Source organism: Pan troglodytes, chromosome 12, assembly GCF_028858775.2.
Source record: "Pan troglodytes isolate AG18354 chromosome 12, NHGRI_mPanTro3-v2.0_pri, whole genome shotgun sequence".
Taxonomy (NCBI): domain Eukaryota; kingdom Metazoa; phylum Chordata; class Mammalia; order Primates; family Hominidae; genus Pan; species Pan troglodytes.
Window position 1 is genome coordinate 98,862,852 of NC_072410.2, and position 15,439 is coordinate 98,878,290.

The window sequence follows — 15,439 nt, forward strand, 5'->3', positions numbered from 1 at the left end:
ACAGAAAGTAATTCCCCCCCCAAAACCGGTCGCTTTTCTCACTAAATCATGTTTTATAAGTTATTATTGGCTGGGCACAGTGGCTCACGCCTATAATCCTAGCACTTTGGGAGGCCAAGGCGGGCGGATCACCTGAGGTTACGAGTTAGAGGCCAGCCAGGCCAACATGGCGAAACCCCGTCTCTACTAAAAATACAAAAATTAGCCAGGCGTGGTAGTGGGCGCCTATAATCCCAGCTACTCGGGAGGCTGCGGCAGAAGAATCGCTTGAACCCGGGGGGGGGCAAGTTGCAGTGAGCCGAGATCGCGCCATTGCACTCTAGTCTGGGGGAAAGAGCAAAACTCTATCTCAAAAAAAAAAAAAGTTATTATTATTACGGCAGGGTCTTACTCTGTTGCCTAAGCTAGAGTGCAGTGGCGCAATCTCGGCTCACTGCAACATCTGCCTCCTGAGTTCAAGCAATTCTCCTCCCTCAGCCTCCCTAGTAGCTGAGATTACAGGCATGTGCCACCACACCCGGCTAATTTTTGTATTTTTAGTACAGACATGGTTTCACCACATTGACCAAGCTGGTCTCGAACTTCTGACCTCAGGTGATCTGCCTGCTTTAGTGTCCCAAAGTGCTGGGATTACAGGTGTGAGCTACCGCACTAATTTTTGTAATTTTTATAGATAGAGTTTTGCCTTGTTGCCCAGGCTGGTCTCAAACTCCTGGGCTCAAGTGATCCACCTGTCTTGGCCTCCCAAAATGCTAGGATTACAGGCGTGAGACACCATGTCCAGCCAGAAGTTATTTTTAAATGAATAATTTTTTTTTTTGAGACAGAGTCTCGCTCCGTCACCAGGCTGGAGTGCAGGGGCGCAATCTCGGCTCACTGAAACCTCCACCTCCCGGGTTCAAGCCATTCTCCTGCCTCAGCCTCCCACGTAGCTGGGACTACAGGCGCATGCCACCACACCCAGCTAATTTTTTTTGTATTTTTAGTAGAGACGGGGATTCACCATGTTGGACAGGATGGTCTCAATCACTTGACCTTGTGATCCGCCTGCCTCAGCCTCCCAAAGTGCTGGGATTACAGGCGTGAGCCACCGTGCCTGGCCCATAAATAAATATTTTAAAAATTTAATATTTAATATAATAATATATATAGCTCACATAAACAAATGGTCTTGAGATAAAAATGTTTGAGAGTTGCTGTTTCATAGCAGGCATCTCGCACCCTATGAACATTACTGCTGCTATGGACCACTTAGTTCCTTGGCACACTCAATGCATGCTTCATTTTAAATCTGATTCAATAGATCATTTGCAAAAAAAAAAATGTTAAACTTATTTTCAGGTATGGGGATTTAATCTGACAGTGAAAAATTGAGGTCTAACTGGATTTAGTTAAAGTCTGAGATATAAAGCCTGTTTTTCTTCGTGATATCAAAATGAAATAATCTTTAAATGTATTCACAAGTTGACTCTGATGTATGAAACAGAAAACCAGCTGGGCACGGTGGTTCACACTTGTAATCCCAGCACTTCAGGAGGCCTAGGCAGGCAGATCCCCTGAGGTCAGGAGTTCGAGACCAGCCTGACCAACATGGTGAAATCCCGTGTCTACTAAAAATGCAAAATTAGCCAAGCATGGTGGCGCATGCCTGTAATCCCAGCTACTTGGGAGCCTGAGGCAGGAGAATCTCTTGAACCCGGGAGGTGGAGGTTGTGGTGAGCTGAGATTGCGCCACTGCACTCCAGCCTGGGCAACAAGAGCGAAACTCCGTCTCAAACAAACAAAAAAGAAACAGAAAACCATACTTTATATGATGCATTTAAAAAATACTAGTAATGTGACACACACCGGCATTATATTCTAAGTGAGTGGTGGCAAATGAATGGCTAATCCCAAATGTTAGCCAAAAACAAATCCATAATTTTTGAAAGAAAATAAAATGGAAAGGGAATAGGCTTTCTAGAAAGATAATTTTCTTTTATTACATTTTTATAAAGTGTAGAAATGTGAGTAGGCAGATTAATCTTGATACTATACTGAGCTACACAATTTTATTCTTTTATTTTTTAAATTAAAAAAATATATAGACAGGGGTCTCACTCTGTTGACCATTCTGGTTTTAAACTCCTGGCTTCAAGTGATCCTCCCATCTCAGCCTCCCAAAGTGCTGGGATTACAGGCATGAGCCACTGCACCCGGCCACAATTATTTATATTTATTTTACTTTATTTTATTTATTTTTGAGAGGGGGTCTTGCTCTGTCGCCAAGCTGGAGTGCAGTTGCTCAATCTCAGCTCACTGCAACCTACACCTCCCAGGTTCAAGAGATTCTCCTGCCTCAGCCTCCCGAGTAGCTGGGACTACAGTTGCGCACCGCCACGCCCAGCTAATTTTTGTATTTTTACTAGAGATGGGGTTTCACATGTTTGCCAGGATGGTCTCAATCTGTTGACCTCGTGATCTGCCTGTCTTGGCCTCCCGAAGTTCTGGGATTACAGGCATGAACCACTGTACCCGGTCGTATTAGCTATTTAAAAACTCAGACAGCTAACATTTAAATAAATCCCTGCTGTCTGGGAATGATGTCTGAATGAATATTGTGAATACATATGCTAATTTATACCATATTAAGATTCTAAACAATACAGCTATTTAATATATCTTGATAACTGGTATTTGAAAATAAGTGTATTTTTCTGGGTAGTCTTTTGGAGAAAGTGCACTGAATATAGTTTCCAGTCATATGCTACTTTCTTAACTTGTACTTATCTAAACATCTTCTCATCAGGAGAGAGTTCAATAGTACTCGAACCAAAAGTCTAGTGAGTCTGACTTCTCCAATCCCCAATTTTGGTTTGCATGTCCACTTACAACCATCATTTCTCTGCAAATTTTCCACTTAGTCTATCAAAAATCAGTGCTCTGAAAGTTCTCTAAAAGATGCAGTTTTTTGGAGTCTCTGAATGATGACAGCATTCTGTAAATCTGCTTCTTCCAGTGTGAGTGTCTCATCTAGCAACCTGAGGACAGGAAGAGCTGTTGCCAGGGAAAACGGAGGACTTCTTTGAGATCCTTGGTATTTTTCAATGAAGTCTTTGATATGGCTTACTCTGTAAAACAGCAAAAACTATTAATATAATTTTATGAAAATTTGAATTACCTAATTTATAGTAACAACAACTGGTAAAAGTATCTGGATATGTTATTATTAGAGATAGTGTCTTGCTTTGTCACCCAGGATGCAGTGCAGTGGTGCCATCATAATAACTCTTGGGCTCAACTGATCCTCCTGCCTCAGCCTCCCAAAGTGCTGAGATCACAGGCATGAGCCACAACACCCAGACTCTGGATATGTTAATATATAGAATAACTGAATTTATGATATAACTGATTATTTGGGCTATCTTTTAAAGTTTGACTCCCAGAAATTTGATGACACTACTACTACTACTGTTAATTATCTTAGGTAAGATAATTAGTACTATGAATTACTACTGTTAATTATCTTAGGTAAGACAAAGGAATTATGGCTATGTTTTACAGAGGCTGTCACAATTGTATCATGATCGTCATGTAGCCATGGATTATAGAATGCATCCTCATTTCACAGATGCTAAAATGTGAAAAAATGTGCAACTCAGAATTAATGAAATATGCCTATCACTAAAGAAAGAATTCCCTCATTCAATCAATTGACTAAAATTCACTACGTGCCACTTTATTAAACCTGTAAGGGCTACCAAAAAAGTCTAAGACCCAGTCCTGTGTATTCATTTGGGTACCAAAAATTGGATAACTAAAGGTTAAAGCTTATGTCAAAGAACATAAATATAAAAGCAAGAAAACAAAGGTTAAAAGAACTGGGGAAAGATTTCTGGAGGTGGAAGGATTGGAGTGTGGACTTAAAAGACAGGTCCAGCTGCTCGGGAGGCTGAGGAGGGAGACGAAGGTTGATCCTGGGAGACGAAGGTTGCAGTCAGCTGAGATCATGTCACTGTACCCTAACCTGGATGAAAGGGTGAGACCCTGTCTCAAAAAAAAAAGATTCTTTTTTTTTTTTTTTTTTTGAGATGGAGTCTAGCTCTGTTGCCTGGGCTGGAATGCAGCGGCGTGATCTTGGCTCACTGCAACCTCCACCTCCCGGGTTCAAGCAATTCTCCCTGCCTCAGCCTCCCTAGTAGCTGGGATTATAGGCGCCTGCCACCACATCCGGCTAGTTTTTGTATTTCTTAGTAGAGATGGGGTTTTGCCATGTTGGCCAAGCTTGTTTGAACTCCTGACCTCAGGTGATCCACCTGCTTAAGCCTCCCAAAGTGCTGGGATTACAGGTGTGAGCCACCGTGCCCAGCCAAGATTCTTATCCATTATTCTTCTCTGCTTTTATATTTTTCAAATGTGTCTTCTCAAATATTATATGACTTATTTATTTTCTGTCTCTCCTGACTAGAAATTACACAAAACAAGTATTTTCTGTTTCTGTTCATAGATACATCCTTGGTGCCTAGAAAAGTACCTATCAGAGATACAATAAATATTGGATGAGTGAAAAATAAATTAAAAAGCTCATGTATCAATGATGATGACAACCAAAAACTAGAAAGTGGAAATGACAGAAACAAAAAACAATGTTGAGAGATATTCTATATTTATGTATTAAGTTAGAAAATATTAAAATAGGCCAGGTGTGGTGGCTCACGCCTGTAATCCCAGCACTTTGGGAGGCTGAGGTGGGTGGATCACCTGAGGTCAGGAGTTCAAGACTAGTCTGGCCAACATAGTGAAACTCTGTCTTTACTAAAAATACAAAAATTATCTGGGTGTGGTGGCGGTCACCTGTAATCCCAGCTACTCAGGAGGCTGAGGCAGGAGAATCACTTGAACCCAGGAGGCGAGGTTGCAGTGAGCCAAAATGACGCCACTGCACTCCAGCCTGGGTGACAAGAGCAAGACTCCGTCTTAAAAAAAAAAAAAAAAAAAGAAAATATTAAAATAAATAAAGTTCTGGCAAAACTAATAAAATCAAAACAAATGCAATATATAAAGGCTTTAGAGGCCGGGTACGGTGGCTCACACCTGTAATCCCAGCACTTTGGGAGGCCGAGGCAGGCAGATCACGAGATCAAGAGACTGAGACCATCCTGGCCAACATGGTGAAATTCCGTCTCTACTAAAAATACAAAAACTAGCTGGGTGTGGTGGTGCCTGTAGTCCCAGGTACTTAGGAGGCTGAGGCAGGAGAATCGCTTGAACCTGGGAGGCAGAGGTTGCAGTGAGCCGAGATTGCGCCACTGCACTCCAGCCTGGGCGACAGAGCGGGACTCCATCTCAAAAATAAATAAATAAAAATAAATAAATAAAGGCTTTAGACTGTTCACATTCTTAAATCCAGAGATATAAGAAATCAGATGTGCTTATGTAAATTGCTATTTTATCACAGCCTTAACATCTAATTTACCAAAAGAAGAAAATAAATCCAATGAAAGTATAAAGGTATTTTCAGAAATAGAATTGACTAAGCAGAAAGTTAGTATTTAAAGAGACTAATAAAGATGAACAAATCTGACAAGATTTATCAAGAAAAATAGGCTGGCTCACACTTGTAATCCCAGGACTTTGGGAGGCCAAAGCAGGAGGATCACTTGAGCCCAGGAATTCCAGATCAATCTAGGCAATATAGCAAGACCCTATCTCTAAATAAAAAAGAAAACAGCACTGGGCGCAGTGGCACATGCGTATAGTCCCAGCTACTTGGGAAGCTGAGGTGGGAGGATTCCCTGAGCCCAGGATTTCCGGGACTGTAGTGTGCTATGGCAATCAGGTGCCCGCAGTAACTTTGGAATCAATATGGTGACCTCCAGGTGAAAGAGGTTCCCTAAGGTGGGGGGAACCAGCCCAGGTCAGAAATTGAGCAAGTAAAAACTCCTGTGCTGATCAATAGTGGGATCGCACCTGTGAATAGCCCCGCCAATCCAGCCTGGGCAACATAGCGAGACCCCATCTCTTATTAAAAAAAAAAAAAAAAAGTCTGGGCATGGTGGCTCATGCCTGTAATCCCAGCACTTTGGGAGGCTGAGGTGGGTAGATCATGAAGTCAGGAGTTCGAGACCAGCCTGACCAACATGGTGAAACCCCATCTCTACTAAAAATACAAAAATTAGCTGGGCATGGTGGCAGGCGCCTGTAGTTCCAGCTACTTGGGAGGCTGAGGCAGGAGAATCTCTTGAAACCGGAAGGTGGAGGTTGCAGTGAGCCGAGATCGTGCCACTGCACTCCTGCCTGGGCAACAAGAGCGAAACTCTATCTTAAAAAAAAAAAAAAAGAAAAAGAAAGAGAAAAAAGAAAACAGAAAAAGAGAAGGCATAAGTGAACAACAATAGGAATGCAAATGCAGCATAACTAAAGATTCAGCAGAGTGTAAAAAGACATTAAGAGGGCTGGGCATGGTGACTCATGCCTGTACTCTCAGCACTTTAGGAGGCTGAGGCAGACAGATCACCTGAGTTCAGGAGTTCAAGACCAGCCTGGCCAATATGGTGAACTCTGTTTCTACTAAAAATATAAAAAATTAGCCGAGCATGGTGGCACGCGCCTGTAGTCCCAGCTACTCGGGAGGCTGAGGCAGGAGAATCACTTGAACCCAGGAAACAGAGGTTGCAGTGAGCCGAGATCATGCCACTGCACTCCAGCCTCGGCGACAGAGCAAGACTCTGACTCAAAAAAAAAAAAAAAAAAATTAGCCAGGCGTGGTGACGCACACCTGTAATCCCAGCTACTTGGAAGGCTGAGGCAGGAGAATTGCTCGAACCTGGGAGGTGGTGCAGGTTGCAGTGAGCCGAGATTGAGCCACTGCACTCCAAATTGGGTGACAGAACGAGAATTCATCTCAAAAAAACAAATAAATAAAAAATAAAAAGACAATAAGAGGATTTTGTTTTGATCATTGATGAAATGGCTTTTATTGAAGTAGTGCTCCTAAAAATATTGCTATAAAAGCTGGACAATATACAGACTTAAAATGCTTTGACGTAACTATTTTTCAACTTTACAATGGGTTCATCAGGGTATTAAATGCATTTTCTTTTCTTTTTCTTTTTTTTTTTTTTTTGAGACAGAGTCTTGCTCTGTCGCCCAGGCTGGAGTGCAGTGGCGTGATCTTGGCTCACTGCAAGCTCCACCCCCCGGGTTCACACCATTCTCCTGCCTCAGCCTCCTGAGTAGCTGGGACTACAGACGCCCGCTACCACGCCTGGCTAATTTTTTTTGTATTTTTAGTAGATCCGGGGTTTCACCATGTTAGCCAGGATGGTCTCGATCTCCTGACCTCGTGATCCGCCCGCCTCAGCCTCCCAAAGTGCTGGGTAAATGCATTTTCAACGTGGATGGGCTTATTGGGACATTACATCATAAGTCAAGGAGCGTCTAAACATAAAAGCGCTATGTGAAAGCACTGAAGACCAACCAATGTAAATGATCTGAGAGCCCTGTAGGAAGGAAATGCACAAGGTGAGCTCCACATTTACACTGGTTTTTTCACTGAGGGCACTTTCCAATTTGTAGCAGTGAATTAGGGGGAAAAAAAAAAGCCATTTCACTACACCAAGGAGAGACAAGAAGCTGGGATTTATAAGCCAAAATCCTGAAACAGAGGGACCCACAAAGAAACGTGACCAGAAAACCATAACAAATTCTTAAGTTATTGGCTAACTCCTCAGCTATTAGTAGAATGAGAATTCAAAGAACCCAACAGAAAACAGCGACTGAGGAGAGATTCTAGCAGCTCCAAAATGCTGGGCACACAGACTCTAGAGTTTAAGCTCTGCCAGTGTGGAGGAGTCTTGGTAAACACCCAGGTTTTCACCACTTCTAAGGGTCAGACCCTAAGGTTCAAGTCCATGCTCTAAAAGCAAAACAGATAACCAACCAGCCCCAGTAAAGTCTACAGTCAATCCAACTAACTCTTAATAAAATCAACATAATCCATTAGGAATCTGTCTGACAGAAGCATAGGTATCTTTGGAGGAAGATGATGTCATCTGAAATGTCTACAATGTTTCCATAAACAAGGTCTAATGACCAGATGAATTATAAGGTATGCTAAAATCCAGAAGAAGCAACAGATACAATAAAAAGGTGAGGAATTTCACCAGACACCTGAAAAATAACAGACTCAAATGAAAAGTCTACAAGTGACAGTAGAATTGAAAGTAAGAATTCCAACACATGTATTTAACAGACCAGACCAATACAACAGATTACTGAACTGGAAGACAGGTCAAATAGAAAATATGCAGACTGAATCAGAAGGAAAAAGAAGAAAAAAATTAGAAAAGAATATAAGATACACTGAAAACATCTAACATACATGTAAATAAAGCCACAAATGCCAAAGACAAAAGAGAATAAAATACGAGAACATTTCCATCAATACTGGCCAAGAAACTCCCCAAACTGACAAAAAACCTTAACTATGGATCCAAGAAACTCAGCAAATTCTAAGCAATATAATGCAAAGATAACTAACACCTAGGCACATCATATTCAAACTATTAAAATCTAAGAACAAAGAGAAAAATTTTAAACTGAGAGGAAAAAAGACTTAATATCTTTCAAAAAAGCAAGAAAAAGGCTGACAGCTGATTTTTGAGTAGGAGAGTGGAAGCTGGAAGACAACATATGGGCATTCTTAAGAGCTGATGTGCTAGAAAAACCTGACAGTTCTAGCCCAGTGAAAATGATCTTTAAATCAAAGCTAAGAGAATTCATCATTAGTAGATAAGCAATTAAAGAGATACTAAAGGCAGGGCTCGGTGACTCACGCCTGTAATCCCAGCACTTTGGGAAGCCGAGGCGGACCACAAGGTCAGGAGTTGGAGACCAGCCTGGCCAACATGGTGAAACCCTGTCTCTACCAAAAAAATACAAAAATTAGCTGGGTGTGGTAGCGCATGCCTGTAATGCCAGCTACTTGGGAAGCTGAGACAGGAGAATTGCTTGAACCAGGGAGGCAGAGGTCGCAGTGTGCTGAGATCACTCCGCTGCACTCCAACCAGGTGACAGAGCAAGACCCTGTCTTGAAAAAAAAAAAAATTAAAAAATTAAAAAAATTTAAGAGATACTAAGCATAATTGTTCAGGCTAAAACACATCAAACTGGGTAAAAAACAGAAAAAGTAAAATGATATATAAGTGAATATTGTTTACAAGTAATAGCATTTTGAGGGTTGTTAAAATGTTCGTAGAAGTAACATATTTGTTGACAAAAATAGCAAAAAGGAAGAGAGTAACAGAGTGAAATTGTTGGCCAGGTGCAGTGGCTCAAGCCTATAATCCCAGCAGGTGAGACCCTGTCTCTACCAAAATATATTATATATTTAAAACAGAAAAGAAAAAGCCTGATTAATCATTACTAAATAAATGCTGTTGGCCAAAAATTTTTAAACGCTTCAGTCATTTAGGGGGCAAAAAAGCTACGTGTTTCATTGTTATTCACCTAGATAAACAAGTCAAGATTAAAATTTATTTCCCTGAAGATAAACAAATAAGCTTGGGCCAGAATAACAAATCCCCATTCCCATTTCTACATCTTTAGTTTGCTCTCCTCTTCATTTGGAAGGAATTTAGGTCACAAAAGAACATTCCAGGACACAATTTCAAACTTGTGCTTCTTCTATTATTATGATAATCAGTTGTGTGATTCCAGCTGTCTAGAATGGTTTTGACAGAAATAAAAGTGAAATGCCTTCAAGAGAGCCAAACACATAGAAAGCACCAGGTAGATGGTAGCTAAAGAAATCCACAAAACAGAAACCTCCTTGCAGAGTAAAACAGGAGGAAAAAACCCCACAAAACCAGAAACTAATACTGTTAGCCTAGATTTAAAAACAAAACTCAACTATTTACAAGAGATAGTTTTAAATACACACACAGATAAATATATACAGATACGTTGAAATTAAAAGTAAGTAGAAAAATATACCAGGCAAATACTAATTAGAAGGAAGCTGTTATGACCATATTAATATCAGGCAGAGTAGATTTAACACAAAAAGCATTACCAAGGATTGAGAGAGACATGTGACAGTGCTAAAAAGGTTGACAGGGTTCAAGATATGCTACCCTAAAATATGGCACCTTGGCATTTGAGGAAACAGCAGAAACAGGTAGATCAGTCTCATTCTCCCCTTGCCCTTCTCCCCTCAAAGCAGACCAAAAAAGAAATTATCGTCCTTCCTCTGAAGTAGGTCATAAAACCTTCATTTCTGAGGTATTGTTCGTATACCCAGAGGAAAGGAACAACCTTATCCTTGAAGATGCAGAGATGCCACGAAGAATCTGAATGAACAGGCTAAGCTAAGTTCCCCTTAATTTATTACCATTAGATCATACCCCTTTTGCCCTCCAATCATACTTCTCCACAAACTATCCACTTCCTCATCAAACTTAGGCCAGGAGTTCAAGACCAGCCTGGCCAACATGGCGAAACCCTGTCTCTACTAAAAATACCAAAATTAGGCTGGGCGCGGTGGCTCATGCCTGTAATCCCAGCACTTTGGGAGGCCGAGGCAGGAGGATCATGAGGTCAGGAGATCAAGACCAGCCTGGCCAACATGGTGAAACCCCATCTCTACTAAAAATACAAAAATTAGCTGGGCATGGTGGCACACACCTGTAGTCCCAGCTACTCGGGAGGCTGAGGCAGGAGAATCGCTTGAACCAGGGAGGCGGAGGTTGCAGTGAGCTGAGATCGCGCCACTGCACTCCAGCCTGGCGACAGAGCAAGACTCCATCTCAAAAAACAAAACAAAACAAAACAAAAAACCCCAAAAATTAGCCAGGCGTGGTGGCAGGTGCCTATAATCCCAGCTACTTGGGAGGCTGAGGGACGAGAACTGCTTGAACCCAGGAGGCAGAGGTTTCAATGAGCCAAGATCATGCCACTGCACTCCAGCCTAGGCAACAGAGTGAGACTGTCTCAAAAAAACAAAACAAAACAAACAAACAAAAACCAAAAAAGGCCGGGCACTGTGGCTCACGCCTGTAATCCCAGCACTTTGGGAGGCCAAGGTGAGCGGACCACCTGAGGTCAGCAGTTCGAGACCAGACTGGCCAACATGGCAAACCCTTTCTCTACTAAAAATACAAAAAAAATTAGCCAGGTGTGGTGATAGGCGGCTGTGATCCCAGTTACTCAGGAGTCTGGGGCAGGGAGAATTGCTTGAACCTGGGAGGCAGAAGTTGCAGTGAGCCGAGATCACACCACTGCACTCCAGCCTAGGCAACAGAGAGAGACTCCATCTCAAAAGCAAAATAAAACAAAAAAGACAGAAAAAAAAAAAATATATATATATATATATATGTATATGTGTGTGTGTGTATAAAATAAAATATAAAATCACATGCATTTCTTTTGTTAATCTGTCTTTTGTTAAAGGGGTCTCAGCCATGAATCTAGGCAATGGGTGAAGAAAATCTTTTCTCCCCAACAAAGTCAATTAATCAGAAAAACACAATTTCATCTCTGCTGGACCCAATTATATAACTTTAAAATATATAAAGCAAACATTGACAGAAGTAAATAAGAAATAGACAAATCCATAATCATAGTTGGAGATTTTAGCACAACTCTCTTGGTAACTAATAAAATAAGCAGAAAAAACGGAAGAAAAACACAATTTTTTAATGATTCAGTCCAAAAGCCACCAAGCCATTAGTAGGACAGAACATGGGAGGCATCTATTTCAGAAATGCTGGGAGTTGTGGTGGCCCATATAAGAGATGTCTAGTGTAGGATGTCAGAGGCCAAGTGCGGTGAGGAAAAATATCCAAGCTGGTGGGTAGGAGAAGAGTAGTCACAGCTTAGTAGCTTTTAAGGACAGTTTTACTTTTTTAAACCTGACATGAATGGAATCATAGTGTATGTGTTCTATAGCTTTATCTCTATATTATGTTTTTGGGACTCATCCATGTTGATGTGTGCAGCCATAGCAAATACTTTTTTTTTTTTTTGAGATGGAGTCTCACTCTCACCCAGGCAGGAGTGCAGTGGTGCGATTTCAGCTCACTGCAACCTCCACCTCCTGGGTTCAAGCCATTCTCCTGCTTCAGCCTCCCAAGTAGCTGGGATTACAGGAGTGGGCCACCGCACTCAGCTAATTTTTGTATTTTTTGTAGAGATGGGGTTTCACCATGTTGGCCAGGTTGGTCTTGAACTTCCGACCTCAAGTGATCCGCCCCACCCCCCTCGGCCTCCCAAAGTGCTGGGATTTCAGGCCTGAGCCACCATGCCCAGCTGCAAATATTTTTTGATTACTGTCTTCCATTATAAAAATAATTATTCAGTCTACCTTTATTGGTAACAGTCCAAGTTTACATGGCTGAATCAGTCAGCTATTGCCCAGTAAAAATCACAACAGAGCAGGTTGTCCCAAGCAGAGTAAAAAAGCATTCATATGGAAGAGCAGTTGACTGCAGTGTGTCAGAACCAGACAGTGGTGAGGAGAGCATCTTAGAGGCAGCCCAGAATGTCAGTCTACCAAGCGGAGGAGGTCACTGGCATAGAGTCCTCAAGTCAAGCAGTGTGAGAGGGCATTCCAGTGAAGGGGTGCCCTGGGGTGATGATGTGTCAGAGAGCCTAGCAGGAAGAGGAGGGAATCCATATTGGAATTCAACAAGGAGAGTCAAAGCCCAAGCAGTGTGAGGAAGGCTTACATGTGGGGTAGGAGGCAGCAGTGGAAAAAGGACATTGGTCACATATAGGAAAACTGATTAAATAAATGTGTTAATTATAACTGGAGCCAGGCCTTGCACTGTAGAAGTTAGTTACAAATATGGAAAGGAGAAAATTAGAACAATCCTTATATATATATTTTTTGAGACAAGGTCTGGTTCTATTGCCCAGGCTGGAATGCAGTGGTGCAATCACAGCTTATTGCAGCCTCAACCTCCCAAGGGTACAGGTGATCCTCCTACTTCAGCCTCCCGAGTATCTGAGACCACAGGTGAGTGCCACCACGTCTGGCAACTTTTTGTGTTTTTTGTAGAGATAGAGTTTCACCATGTTGCCCAGACTGGTTTTGAACTGCGAGGCTCCAGTGATCTGCCCGCCTTGGCCTCCCAAAGTGCTGGGATTACAGGTATGAGCCACCACGCCTGGCCCTACCAGACTGAAAGTGGATGTATCTACGTGGATTCACGGTTTTTGATATATAAAATATAGAAATAAGGCCGGGTGTGGTTTGAGACCAGCCTGGGCAACAGGGTGAAACCCCCTCTCTATTAAAAGTATAAAAACTGAGGAGGATCACCTGAGTCTGGGGAGGTGGAGGCTGCAGTGATCTGTAATTATACCACTACACTCCAACCTGGGAGACAGAGTGAGACCCTGTCTCAAAAAAAAAGGAATAAATACAGATATAAACTTAAGTGCATATATATACATATACACACACACACACATATGTGTATGTATAGGTTTTTTGTGTGTGTCTTTGTTGATTTTGGTATCAGGGTAATGCTGGCCTCATAGAATGAGTCTGGAAGTATCCCCTCTTCAATTTTTAAAATAGTTTTCTTTTTGGCGTGTGTGTGTGTGCGTGTGCACACAAACAATTCTTTTCAAACAGAGGGCCTGGAAAAGCGTAGAATGAACTTGAAAAAAAATTTTGTGCTGAAAACAAGGAAATGTTCAAGAATTATGGGACCATTTCAAAATAACACAGGAATCAGTTTAAAGGACGTCTCACAAACTGTACCTGAGACAATGTGCATATCAAAATAAATAATGATGATAAGAGTTCATAAACTATTGAATAAAATAGCAAACTATGAGTAGGTATAGACACAAATCAATCAATCAATCAATCTGAGGTCTTGTGAGCAACATAAGTATCCTATTTCAAAGTCCTTCCCACTAAATACAGATTAATTACAAAGGGAAAATGAGTAACTTTACAGTAAAGGACTCTGGTAGACACCACTTTAATCGAGTGTCAAATTTAACATCATCATAATGGGACAAATATTAAATGCTAATGACTAATTTAAAACATTAAAAATAATTATTTTATAATTATGCATCTAGTTAAACAGAAAAATGAATCAAATGATGAGAATGAAAATCCTAAAACAGACTGAAAATACTTCATTATTATTATTATTATCATTTTTTTTTTTGAGATGGAGTCTTGCTCAGTCGCTCAGGCTGGGGTGCAGTGGCGCAATCTCGGCTCACTGCAAGCTCCGCCTTCCGGGTTCACGCCATTCTCCTGCCTCAGCCTCCAGAGTAGCTGGGACTACAGGCGCCCACCACCACGCCCAGCTAATTTTTTTTGTATTTTTAGTAGAGACAGGGTTTCACCGTGTTAGCCAGGATGGTCTCGATCTCCTGACCTCGTGATCCACCCGCCTCGGCCTCCCAAAGTGCTGGGATTACAGGTGTGAGCCACCGTGCCCGGCCAACTTCATTACTGTTATTGTTATTATTATTTTTATTTTTTGAGACAGGGTCTCAATGTCACCCAGGCTTGCAGTGTAATGGTGCAATTCGGCTCACTGCAGTCTCTACCTCCTGGGCTTAAGCAATTCTCCTCCCAAGTAGCTGGGACTACGGATGTGCATCACCATGTTCAGCTAATTTTAAAAAATTTTTTTGTAGACACGAGGTCTCACTATATGGCCCAGGCTGATCTTGAACTCCTGAGCTCAAGTGATCCTCCTGCCTTGGCCCCTCAAAGTGCTGGGATTACAGGCATGGGCCATTGCACCTGGCCTACCTCATTCAATGTTTAAAAATACCCATTATCAGCTGGGCACGGTGGCTCGCGCCACTCTACTCCACCCTGGGTGACAGAGTGAGACCTTGCCTCAAAAAAAAAAAAAATTGTCTAGACATAATTATGTTTAGAGAACTATTTATTAAAATGTTTGGCCAGGCTGGTCGAGGTGGCTCACTCCTGTAATCCTAGCACTTTGGGAGGCCAAAGCGGGCAGATCACTTGAGGTCAGAAGTTTGAGACCACCCTGGCCAAACTCCTGGTGAAACCCCGTCTCTACTAAAAATACAAAAATTAGCCGGGCTTGGTGGTGCAAACCTGTAATCCCAGCTACATTGGACGCTGAGGCAGGAGAATCGCTTGAAGCTGGGAGGCAGAGGTTGCAGTGAGCTGAGATCGCGCCACTACACTCCAGCCTGGGCAACAGAGCGAGACTCCGACTCAAAAAAAAAAATAAATAAATAAAATGCTTGGCAGGATGCGATGGCTCATGCCTGTAATCCCAGCACTTTGGCAGGCTAAGGGAGGACGATGAATTCAGTCCAGGAGTTTGAGACCAGTGTGGGCAACACAGTGAGACCCCCTTTCTACAAAACAATTTTTAAAATTAGCTGGCAATAAATAAAAATTAAAAAAAAAAAAGTTAGCTGGGCATGGTGGCATGTGGCT

The 15,439-nt window shown here is 42.0% G+C and overlaps 1 protein-coding gene across 6 annotated transcripts in view; it reads right to left on the minus strand.

Moving 5' to 3' along the window:
• Positions 1-1,956: 1,956 nt before the first annotated feature.
• UBXN2A (UBX domain protein 2A) overlaps positions 1,957-15,439 on the minus strand; it is a 71,451-nt gene continuing 57,968 nt past the window's right edge. For all 6 annotated transcript variants that reach the window (XM_063790084.1, XM_009442102.4, XM_016948017.4 and 3 more), the window contains one exon: positions 1,957-3,110. In XM_063790084.1, the coding sequence (XP_063646154.1) occupies positions 2,915-3,110 (196 nt within the window). In that variant the 3' untranslated portion in view covers positions 1,957-2,914. The remainder of the gene's footprint in view (positions 3,111-15,439) is intronic.